Source organism: Pituophis catenifer, unplaced genomic scaffold (genome assembly GCF_029215685.1).
Source record: "Pituophis catenifer annectens isolate HBS135680 unplaced genomic scaffold, rPitCat1.0.hap2 SCAF_6, whole genome shotgun sequence".
Taxonomy (NCBI): Eukaryota; Metazoa; Chordata; class Lepidosauria; order Squamata; family Colubridae; genus Pituophis; species Pituophis catenifer.
Window position 1 is genome coordinate 66,838,678 of NW_027256886.1, and position 12,563 is coordinate 66,851,240.

The 12,563-nt window shown below is 36.1% G+C and overlaps 1 protein-coding gene across 1 annotated transcript in view; it reads left to right on the forward strand.

Annotated features, from left to right (window-relative positions):
* Nucleotides 1-12,563, forward strand: part of PLCE1 (phospholipase C epsilon 1) — an 87,482-nt gene that overhangs the window by 49,744 nt on the left and 25,175 nt on the right. Inside the window, exons 9-18 of the mRNA XM_070946465.1 lie at nucleotides 964-1,126; nucleotides 2,123-2,245; nucleotides 2,328-2,464; nucleotides 3,402-3,640; nucleotides 4,711-4,772; nucleotides 4,852-5,017; nucleotides 6,645-6,752; nucleotides 7,206-7,322; nucleotides 8,358-8,516; nucleotides 10,185-10,314. Coding sequence (XP_070802566.1) covers nucleotides 964-1,126; nucleotides 2,123-2,245; nucleotides 2,328-2,464; nucleotides 3,402-3,640; nucleotides 4,711-4,772; nucleotides 4,852-5,017; nucleotides 6,645-6,752; nucleotides 7,206-7,322; nucleotides 8,358-8,516; nucleotides 10,185-10,314 — 1,404 coding nt within the window. The remainder of the gene's footprint in view (nucleotides 1-963; nucleotides 1,127-2,122; nucleotides 2,246-2,327; nucleotides 2,465-3,401; nucleotides 3,641-4,710; nucleotides 4,773-4,851; nucleotides 5,018-6,644; nucleotides 6,753-7,205; nucleotides 7,323-8,357; nucleotides 8,517-10,184; nucleotides 10,315-12,563) is intronic.

The window sequence follows — 12,563 nt, forward strand, 5'->3', positions numbered from 1 at the left end:
CTAAAGACAGCCGTGAATCCAGAAGGACGCTAATTATAGTTAGCCATGGCTGCAGATTTGGAAAATCAGCGAACTGGTCATTAAATGTGGGATATAATAGAATTCAAATGCTTATTTTAATCAACTGCTGTTTTTCATTTCATCCAAACTGCTTAATTTTTACGAACTTAAGTTTCTAATGAACTTAATTACAGTTCGTTAGAAACAAGCCAGCTTCAAACTGATAGGCTAAGCTGATAGCTTGTTGGAATATATGGTTATTAAGGTCTATTATATGTGAATAAAAAATGCAAACAAAGGCTTATGATCTCCTACTTGCAGCCAGAATGATGACTCGAGAAGACAGGACACATGCAAACTTAAGTTGTGTACAGATTAATAATAATGGATAATGAAACATTTGCAAGAAAACAATAAGCTCAGAGAGCACCAAAGACTCTTCCCCCATTGGAAACATTATGTAATTAAATACATTATAAAGTTAATTTCATATCTCTCAAGATTCCTATATGATGACAGTTAATCAAAATTCCATTTGTCTGTGGGGATTCTCAGTCATTCAGGTCATGGTTGTCCCAAAAGTGCTTTTTCAAGAGGCGACTGGACTTTCTGGTTTTTCTTTGAAGACGTTTTGCTTCTCATCCAAGAAGCAGAGCTGAAGAAGCTTCTTGAATGAGACATGAAATGTCTTCAAAGAAAAAAAAACTAGAAAGTCCAGTTGCCTCCTGAAAAAGCACCTTTGGGACAACCATGACCTGAATGACTGAGAATCTCCACAGACTTTTAGCTATGCAATTTGGGATAAACACCCTTTGAAAGGTGTAGGAAACTTCAGAAACTGGCCAAGGAGCTCAATAAAATATAATTCTTTAGTTATAATTTATTTGATTGAGCATCAGACATGGGCCAGATAGGGCTTATAGATAAATGAAAGCCATTGATAAAATTTACTTTTTTTGTTAGATCCAACTCTTCTGGTTACTTTTACTGGTGCAAATACTCTGCCTTCAAGAAGAACGCAGTCACTGACTACTTCAGAGCCACCTAGTTTAGTGCCTGGTGTCTCTTCACCTGTAAGACCACAGTCTTCTCCCGTGATGTCACCATCAATAAAAAGCCCACCTAGGTAAGAAGAAAGCAGTTTTTAAAGCCTGTTATGAGTGTTGAGTATGAGTTTGGCTTTTTCTTTGAAGTGTATATCATCCATGCTTTTAAAAAAGGCTTGTTTTTATTATCTGAGAAACTGATTGTTGGCAGCTTTCTTAAATTATCACTTGTAATAGAATTGTATTTGTGTCTGTACAGAAACGTAGATTTGGGGGATCATGGGAATTCACCATACAAATATCTTTTATACAACATTAGAATTGATTTCTATTAAAAGACATAATCTGTTCTACAAGTAAAGGAACTAAGTGCCTGATTTCATTCTAAGAATAGGATGCCATTTTTATAGCATTTCAAGTTTAGTCGTTAGATTGAATTTTTTTTTTTAATTTTGATTTATATGCTGCCCTTCTCCGGAGACTCAGGGCGGCTTACAATGCGTTAAGCAATAGCCTTCATATTTTTATATATTTATACAAAGTCAGCTTATTGCCCCCACAAACTGGGTCCTCAATTTACCTACCTTAGAAAGGATGGAAGGCTGAGTCAACCTTGAGCCTTGGCGAGATTCGAACCTGCAGTAATTGCAGACAGCTGGTGTTAATCACAATGCTATCAGTCTGCTGAGCCACCAGGCCCGGAATTACCAGTATCTATTCAGCCATATCACTTGATCATCTTTGAACAAATCATTGCCTACCTCACCAGGTAGGATATAGATATAGTTTACTATAGGATATAGTAAAAAATAAAAATTGAGTAGTCTATGTACACCGAGCTGAGTCTTCTAAAATAAAGGGAGAGGAGAGGAGAGGATGAGATGAGATAACCTTTATTGTCACTTTTTATATCACTGTATTAAAGATTAAAGAAATCAATATATCCTTCTTCAATTGGTCTTGTAAAGATGATATGTCTAGAGTACAATATTATTGCATTTCACAATATTATAATGATTATACAACTGCTTTTACATAAACTTGTAATCAAATATACTCAATTTAATTTTTTTTAGCACCTGGAGCAGTAGTAGTTGGCATGGAAGAGGTAAAGGAGGATTGAAAGGATTCCAGACCTGTATGGCTTCTGATAGCAACATGAGTTTTGTTGAATTTGTAGAGCTCTTCAAGTCTTTCAGGTAACATTGGTTTATTCCACACAGGCAGATTCAGTTTACATAACTGAAAAAATACATAATAAAAATATTCCATATATTACAGCGTACGAAGCCGCAAAGATCTCAAGGATCTTTTCGATACCTATGCCATACCGTGCAATCGTCTGAGTCCGGATTCAGCTCCACTGTATACTTCCCTGAAGATTGATGAGAATACAAATGGCCTCCAGCCTGATTTAGGTAAAACTAAACAATGTGATAGCAGATTGGCTTTACATTTGCGTTGCCTATGACAGTTGTAATTTCAATGCAGATAGTCCTCGCTTAATGATATGGTTGTAATGTGTAATGTCATGTGATCACATCACTTAGTAATGATAAAACCAGCAGCCTTGTTGTCATCATTAAGCAAGGATTGTGGATCGTTAGGTGAGGGCCTTACATGCCCAGGATTTGAAACTTCCTGGTTACTTCCAACAAACACTGGGGAAGCTGGCAGGAAGCTGGAAGTCCCAGCCATGAGAAACCTTTCTTTACATGGTTGGCAAGCAGTACGGAAGGCAGAATGAGTGTGAGTGGGTCCTGCACTTGCTCTGCTGGTTGGGAGCTCCTCAAGAGAAAAATTGACAGGACCAAGATTAATTTACTGGAATGACTTACGACCTCCTGCTGGCTTCCCCATTGACTTTGCTTGTGGAAGCTGGTAGTGAAGGTTGCAAATGACAATCATGCGACTGCAGGATGTTGCAACATCATAACTGTGAACTGGTTGCCAAGTGCCTAGATTGTGATCATGATAATGGAAACACTGCTGTGGCTGCAATTGCAAGGACTCATAATAAATCCCCCTTGCTCAGTGCCATTGTAACTTTGAACAGTTGCTGAAGAGGTGGTCATTCAATGAGAATGATGTGTAATAAATATTTTGTATGCTTGTTGGCCAAATATTTCTTTTTTATATATAGTGTAGTGCAATGCATTGGGTGGTAAATCACATTATAACATTTCAATATTACTAATATATTTCCAAATCATCTAAATCACGGATTCAGTAATTTTCTTCAAATCATGGATTCAGCAAACTATTCTCCAAATATTATTGACTATTTAAAGACTTGGGGGGCGGGGAAGACTTAACTATTCTATGAATGTTCTGATTGTGTTTTTAATCTTTCAGATTTATTAACAAGGAACATATCAGATTTGGGCTTGTTCATTAAGAATAGACAGCAATTATCAGACAACCAGCGGCAAATATCGGCTGCTATTGCTGCCGCAAGCATTGTTACAAATGGCACTGGAGTAGAGAGCACGTCTTTGGGAGTATTTGGTGTGGGAATACAGCAACTGAACGATTTCTTAGTCAATTGCCAAGGAGAGCACTATACTTATGACGAAATCCTCAGTGTTATTCAGGTAGGTAATGCAGACTTTTTAAAGTGCGTATATTTAGTTAATTTTCTCTTCATATTTTCACATTGTTTTTTAAGCCCTCCGTAATTAGTCCCTATGTGTATGGGATGACACCTTGTGCTTCAAAGGAAGGGCAAATGAAGTTTGACTAAACAAGAGTCGGTTAACATGTCAACTTTCTAACTCAAACTCAGTGTTTTTAATATTTTAACTGATTATTATGATATGGAAGCCAGCAGAATGATTTGAGAGAGTCACGCTCTCTCAGACCCTGGAGGAAGTCAGTGGCAAATCATTTCTGAAAACGTGGCCATAAACCTTCCAGAACTCATCCATGTAGCAATAGCACTTAGACTTATATACTTCATAGTGCTTCACAGCCCTCTCTAAGCAGCTTACAGAGTCAGCATTTTGCCCCCAACAATCCGGGCCCTCATTTTATCGATCTCGGAAGGATAGAAGGCTGAGTCAGCCTTCAGCCAGTGAAAATCGAACTGCTGGCAGTCAACAGAATTAGCCTGCAATACTGCATTCTAACCACGGTGCCACCATGTCTCCTAGTCGCCTGGAGTCAAAATTGCCTTGAAGGCATCTAATACCACCCCCAGTGTTCATATCACCTGATGGCATGGAAGTAGGTCAACCTAGAATGTACAGGGGACTAAAAGTAGTGATGTACAAAAATGTAATAATGATTCCTTGTTTACTGTTTTCATCCTCCAGCACCTTCCCCTCTACCAGTTTTCTTCTGGCTAGGTTTGAAGGCCAGACATGGCTAAGATGAATTTTGTGGGAAGGGAAGGTATTGATCTCTGCATGGTTGAAAATGGACAAATGAGAGTTGTATTATTCTCTTCCAGTCTCTGCTTTTCTACTTGATGTTTGTCCAGTGTTGCCTTTCCTTTTTAGATGCCATGTTAATATACAGCTTCATTTGAAAACCCAGATCTGCCATTATCATACCTAGTTAGCTATGCCAATTGTGTATTGCATTTATTTATACGTAAAACTGAATCAAAATAGATGATTGTTACATCTTTTAATTTTCACTGTTTCTCGTTCTACCATTATAGAAGTTTGAACCAAGCATCAGTATGTGTCAGCAGGGGTTAATGTCATTTGAAGGATTCACACGGTAATTATCTTTGGATATTCCAACATATAGTCCAGATGCTTTATGCAACTGTTATAAATTTTAAAAATCTATATCTTAGGTTTCTGATGGATAAAGATAATTTTGCCTGCACGAATAATGAATCTCAAGAGAACATAGAAGATTTGCAGTTTCCATTGTCATATTATTACATCGAATCTTCACATAATACATATCTCACGGGACATCAGCTTAAAGGAGAATCTTCAGTAGAACTTTACAGCCAGGTATACAAAGTCAATCTGCTGTCTCCTTTTTTTCCAAAAAGTATTTGTTTATTAAGTCAAAGAAGCATGACCTTTCACATGTTCCTAGTCGTGACTTGTAAAACGTAGGAAAATAAGATGTGTGGGAAAGTGGTTTGTATGCACAGTTGTGCTCAGATGCTTTTTTTATATTTATATATTTATGCTTTGTTCTGAGTTTTCATTTGAGAGTCATAGAATTTAGACACTAGCCAGTCTGATCTAAACTGCTAAAATTAGACTTTCCCACAGGAAAGACTGAGCTAATATGTTGTTTCATTTAGATGTCAAGGCACCATTCAGAATAATGTAAGTTGTGCTGAAAAGATGATGAGTTTGTAGCAAAATTATTACTCAAGAGAATCCAGCTTCTAAGAATATTATATAATATTTTAGACACACTTTCCAGAGATTCAGCTTGATTTAGGTGCATATTGAAGGTCCATTAAAATTAAAAAAAAACTCCAGAACCATCTCACTTATTATGTGTAGATATTAATAAACACTTTGTTAGCATTGAATGAAATGCTTCCTGGTTTAGCTCCAATGGATACTTCAGAGTACAGGTAGTCCTTGCTGAATGACTGGTTGCTTAGTGACTATTCAAAGTTATGACAGATCTACTTAGGACCTGTTTTCAAAGTTCCAGAGTGCCACATCTCCCCATGGTCATGGGGTTGTATTGTGGACATTTGACAATCACTTCACATTTAAAGTTGTTTGCAGGGTCCGTGGTCACATGACTGCAATTTTCGGCAGGTTTTACTGGTTTCCAGGATTTATTTCCAGTTTCCAGCAAAAAACCAATTGGGGAAAATGTACAAACAACCCCAGGGTTCATTTAAAGACTACAATATTCTCTTAAACATTGCTTAATGACCACAGTGTTTGCTTAATGACCGCTGCAAAAAAAGCTTGTAAAATCAGATATGTGCCAGATTGTGACTTGCTTAATAATCACCACAATTTATGATCAGGCTCAGTTACAATCATAAATTGAGGATTACCCATAACAGTTTTTAGAACTATCGATCAAATGACATTGCACAATGATTCTCTCTTTCTCTTCCTTTTTCTCTCTCCCATTAATTGATTTTTGTCCTAAAATAAAAGATGGAATTAGTTCGGGGGAGACAGTCCAATTTGCATAAAAGAGACAAACATTTGCCCAATAAAATCTCATTTGGAAGCATTCTTGATGTGCATGCCAAAAGAAGATCCATGCATCCCAAACCAAAGTTAATTTCTACATTTATTTTTCCAGATGTACTTAAAATCTATAATATATGAATTTGTTTCTAAAATAGAAGAAGCTCATAGTCTGTATCTGATTTACATTTTGTTTATGTGCAAACCAGGGTCTGTAATGGGAAAGTTTTGCTGAGGCCTATGAAAAGGTGGATAAGTTTTGAATGTTACAGTAAAGGAAATACATAAATGCATAAATTTTAAAAAAGGAATAACCATGTCCTTGTATTTTTAACATCTTCTTTTGTTCAGAAAACACAAGCATGCTGTTTGGGGAATTCTGGGAGTTGAAGTCCACACTTCTTCGAATTGCTAACACTCTTTATAGGATCAATACATTGCATGCTTTTCTGTATTACAGATTTTATTACAAGGTTGTCGGAGTGTGGAATTAGACTGCTGGGATGGTGATGATGGAATGCCTGTAATTTATCATGGACATACACTCACTACCAAGATAAGTTTTAAGGTATATGCAATTTATAATAGTATTTTCCATAATATAAGTTAATTTGACAAAAGAGTATATTGTTGACTAGGTAAATGACTATACTAACTTTCTTCAGGCATATGAGATCAAAAGCGTTGAAATTATGGTTATGACTGTGTTTAATCAGAAGACTTTCAAACTAATTTAAGTTTCCCTTAACTTTGAATTCCTCTTTTGGTTTAGAGCAGGGGTGTCAAACACGTGTCGTCATGTCATCACGTGATATATCGTGATTTTTTTCCCCCTTTGCTAAAAAGGAGGTGGGCGTGGCCAGCATGTGATGCATTAGGCCTGCGGACTGCAAGTTTGACATCCTTGGTTTAGAGTCAGCATACTAAGATTTCCCTTAGTAATTTGTGGGAAAAATTATTGTGCTTGTTAACTGTGATCGGGGACTGCTATAATTCTGATTGTTTTTTTTAATTATTACAGGAAGTAGTTGAAGCTATTGACCGCAATGCTTTCATCACTTCAGATATGCCAGTCATCATATCTATTGAGAACCATTGTTCTTTGCCACAGCAACGAAAGATGGCTGACATTTTCAAGGTGGGTTACAAGACTATATTCACATCAGATTTAACAAGCCAAGCTATTAACGTAATCATTAATACATATATATATAATACCTTTTCTCCTACTCTGTTTCTCTTTTATATTAGCAAATAAGTTAGAAATTGAAGTTAATTATATTTTTTAATATATCTTAACAAGGACACTATGAATAATAGCTTCACGATAAGAGGGGATTTGAAATTAACTTTTAAAACATAGCTTTAAATGTCGCCGTGGCTCTGTGGTTAAAGACACTTGAGCTTGTCAGTTGGAAAGCTGACAGCTAGAGTTTAAGACCTGAGCACGTGTGATGGGGTGAGTTCCTGTTACTTGCTCCAGCTCCTGCCCACCTAGCAGTTCGAAAGCATGCAAATGCGAGTAGATAAATAGGTACCACCTCAGTGGGAAGGTAACAGTGTTCTGTGCACTCAGTGTATAGTCATGCTAGTCATATGACCACAGAAATGGTATTCGGAAAATGCTGGCTCCCTCGGCTAAGAAACAGATATGAGCACCATTCTCTAGGGTCAGGCACAACTGAAAAGGAGAAATTTTTACCTATCCCTTTTTGCTTCTTTGCTTGCTAAGAAACTAATAATAATTATTATTTTTTATGGTTTTGACAAAAACAAAACCCTCCTTACTGCATTTTCAGGAAGCCATAAACTAAGTATTTTGTCTCAATCAGTTCAATTGATTATAATTGGATGAATTGATTTGTATTTTTAATCTTATTATATTAATGCTGTATGCTATTCAGAGCATATCCATTTTCATAATAAACTGTATAGAAATAAATATAGCATATTATTATTAACTGCAGAATCCTAACTTTATAACCATGAGTCGTTGAATATGAGAAGGGAAGCAAATAAATTTAATAATAAATACTCAAGCAAAAAAAAGAGCTGAATGCAGGTATATAAAGCTTGTACATATCCTGGTTTATTAAAATCAAAATTGGATTGTCTGAAGGGGGATTAATAACATCATTCATAACTAATATATTTTATTATGTTGATATTCCAGAATACATTTGGGGATAAACTGGTAACAAAATTTTTATTTGAAAGTGACTTTTCTGATGACCCGTTGCTACCTTCTCCCCATCAATTAAGAAGAAAGATTCTGCTTAAAAATAAGAAGCTCAAAGCACATCAAACTCCAGTGGATATATTAAAACAAAAGGTAAGATTAAAATTGACTACAGACACTTCACTTTGTTGGAGTGTCTGTAGTGTCTTAAAACATTGCCACCGCAATGTTTTAAGAATAAAATTTGAATTTAAAGAATAAAAGGCAGTTTTATATGGAGCCACCAACTTCTTGCAACTATACCTTTAACACCATCAAACAACAATATCTACTATTCCAGTTGAGAAGGACATGATAGATGGAAAACCCAGTCTAAACATCTGGTTGATTGTGGACCAGCTATAATAATAATAATAATTTGAAGAAGAAAAAAAAACATTGGAAGAAACAGTAAAGAAGTTGTTTTGAAGCTAGTACACCATGAAGGTTTACTGAGTACCGAAGAGACCAAATGTTCTGCAATAAAGACCAAATGAAGAATAGAAAAGAGACATTGCAAGACAAAATATTGCGTGGCCAGTACATAAAGGAAATAACAGGCAAAGCAGATAACAACAAGACCTGGCAATGGGTAAGAGCAGGAAGACTGAAGAAAGAGACAGAGTGGCTAATTCTGTCTAAAAGACTAAGCTTTAAGAACAAATACATGCAAACCAGAATTGAGAAGACAGCAACAGATAGCAAGCCTCTGCAAAGAAGCTTATGAAAAAGTAGATCCCCTTCCTTGTCTGGTGTAGCCAAAAGGAAGATTTTAAAAGCTTTTCCACTGAGCAGCCACAACTTGACATATCTAAACTTAACAAGCTCTGATTAATTTTAACATCAGTCCCAAAGAAGGTATCTTCAAGCCATGATGTATGAAAATGATTTAAACAAACCTGGATGAGCTACAGATCTGAGCTTTATGACTTAGTAAAATGTTGTTCGTTGAAAACAAAAAAATAATAAAACTCCCTCGCTCCTTTAAGTTATGGTGGATGAAACATATATCAAACCACATAGTGCTTAAATATAGCCAGCGATGCAAATACGTATCTTATGTAATGAAGATTATTTTGCATGAAGACTGGAATATAGATGCCCAAAGAGAGGGTTTTTTTTTATATATATACACTACATCTTGGCATGGAATGTTTTGTTCTAGTGTTTCTTTAATGAGAAAAAAAGATGTGTTTACTGCTGCAATAAAAGATTCAGGCTGTATAAATGTCTTACATTCATATCATTAGAGGCAGCTAGTCTTTGCATGGAATAGCAATAGCAATAGCACTTAGACTTATATACCGCTTCACAGTTCTTTTACAGCCCTCTCTAAGAGGTTTACAGAGTCAGCATATTGTCCCCGACAATTTGGGTCCTCATTTTACCAACCTTGGAAGGATAGAAGGCTGAGTCAACCTTGAGCGGTGAAGATCAAACTGTTGGCAGTGAGCAAAGTTAGCCTGCAATACTGCATTCTAACCACTGCGCCACCACGGAACCAATATTTGTGCAGCTGACCTCCTCTGTTAAATAAATTTAAACGTTATTCCAAGTGGATGGAGGCCTATATGTCTAGTAAGACCTTATTGATAGTTCAGTGGAAAGAGTAATGCAGTAGGAATTACGAAGTGGTGTGAATTTCCATGGATAAATGGGAATATAAAAAAAGACTGCAGTAAGACTGCAGTAAGTAGGTGGTGGAGGATGAAGATAGAGGACCTGTGGCTACTTTCTAACTGTATTCTGTCTCACTTTAAAAAATCTGATTTGATGCTGCAGGCTCATCAGCTGGCATACATGCAGGCTCAGGCAACCAATGGTAACAATGCGGGAAATCTTTCCACCACTAACGAAGAAGAGGAAGATGAAGAAGATGAATATGATTATGACTATGAGTCCTTGTCTGATGGTAAATGAACACATTTGCATGTAATGTTGCATTTTTCAGATTTATGACAAGTTCAAAGTTTTGGTCATACCTATTCTTGAAAGTCCTGGATCAAGCAATAAATCAGGGTAGATAAAAATCAATGATTTTTTTTTATTTAAATTGGATTTTTTTGATTTAAATTGGATTTTTTTGATTTTTATCGTATTTATTTTAATAAAAAACTTTTGGGGTAAAAATCTATCGTAAGACAGTTTTCTACTTAAGATACATAAATAATTTAGTTTATTCAGCATGAAATGGAGCTTAGTTATGTAGCATGAGGCTGTATATTCTGCAACACTGGGACTATCGGTGAGTCAACAGTGGGCCAAAGGAGTAGCAGAGATGACAGTTGCTCTTTAAAAATTATGATTTAAATCGAGTTGATTTAAATCAAGCCTTTTTACTAGTGATTTAAATCATGATTTAAATTGTGATTTAAATCAACTCGATTTAAATCAAATCCACCCTGCAATAAATAAAATAAACCTATGTCAAAATACAGTACAATCAGTAGTAGTAGTAGTAATAGTAGTAGTAATCCAGGTTCTTGGAAAGGACTTGATAGGTAGACAAAAAATGCCAGAGCTAGTCTGAATATTTATCTGGCTGACCATAACCCACAGAATCTCCTCAGACCGGCCCCCCCGGCCCCCACCCCCACCCGGGACTGGCATGTTCTGATACAGTGAATGCAAATCTTTAAGTCAAGCTGAATTGGTGACTTCATGGATATCTCCCAAGCTCCGTTTTTGGCTGCGATGGCCTCCTGCAGCCCTCTGCCAACCGAAAATGTGCATGGGCTTCCCAGGCTCCATTTTAGCTGGCAGAGGGCTACAGGACATCAAGCTGGCCACGCTCACCCCAGCCACGCCCACTTGCCCCCCCCCAGGTCAAACACAACATTGATGCTGCCCACAATGAAATCGAGTTTGACATCCCTGCTCTATTATTTTCTTGGCAGCATTATGGATTTTTTTCTAGTTGTCTCCAAGTTAAGTACTAACCCAACTTATCTTTTTGAAATTAATCAGTCAAGCTTCTATAATTTCTAGTAGTTTGCTGGTTAAGGTAGAGTCATTTAAAGCATTTCCTAATATTCGCTTCTGGTAATAGAGATATTTTGTTTGGGTAAAGTACTGGGAAAAATAATGGTATGAAATGTCAGTCCATATAGAATTCATTTAAATCTTAGTTAAATAAATCTTTACTATTGAAAGCTCCACAGTTTAACGTTTTCAGACATTCGCGTATATTACATTGAAGGCTTTAATTTAAATGATAATGACAAGGCAGTGAACAAAAATCACAGAAGGTATCCTATGATAAAAACAAAACTATCAGTCATTTCTAATTTCAGTGTTCTGCCATGCAAAGCAGCTCAATGCTTAGATAGGCTTACTGCCTATCTTACACCTCATTGAGAATTGATTGAGTGGTTGAATATAATCAAAAAAGTTAATTTGGAATGCACAATATACAATATAACTAATGAGTTGCAAAAGCAAATATTAATATGTTGTTGGTTATTTTCTTGCATGATGTAAAGAATTTGCTGATTTATCCCAGGTATAGACTCTTCTGTAGCTAATATGATGAAATTACCTGTCTGATAAATTAACATCACAATCTCTATGCATTTTTATGAAATAAGCTCCATTGCATTCAGTCACTGTCATGAAAGTGTGTATAAGACTGTCTCTTACCTGATTCCCCTCTTTGCTAAATACTCATACTAAGAAGTCAATTCTTCTCTGATTTTCCAACAACTTTGGATACGAAGGCCAATTGCTTGCCTTTGTCTTCCCTTTTATAAAATATTTCTACTGAGGTTTCCTTGAAGCAGTTCTCTAAGTGTTTGCGTCAACATAATAATTCTTAGCCTGAATGTTATGTTCATTTATCTGTCAATTCCTTTTACTTTTATTTCTTTTCTGACTGTTTTCATAGCTGATGTCCTTAATGCTTCTCCTGCTGCTAACAGCCAGGAAGGTAAAAACCCCTCGATCAAACATTTTAACTGCATGAATTGCATTTCCGAGCAATTTAGAATGTGTGCTTTGAATGCATTTTTTTCACTTACTAGTTAAATTCAACTGTATATTTCCTTAATTTTCTTTTCCTGCTTTGGAGCTTATAGTATTTGCAGATACTGCACTTTTTCTTATTCATACGTGTTGAGAATGAAACAGACTTTTGGGCACCTATATGATTTAAAGTATGCAATA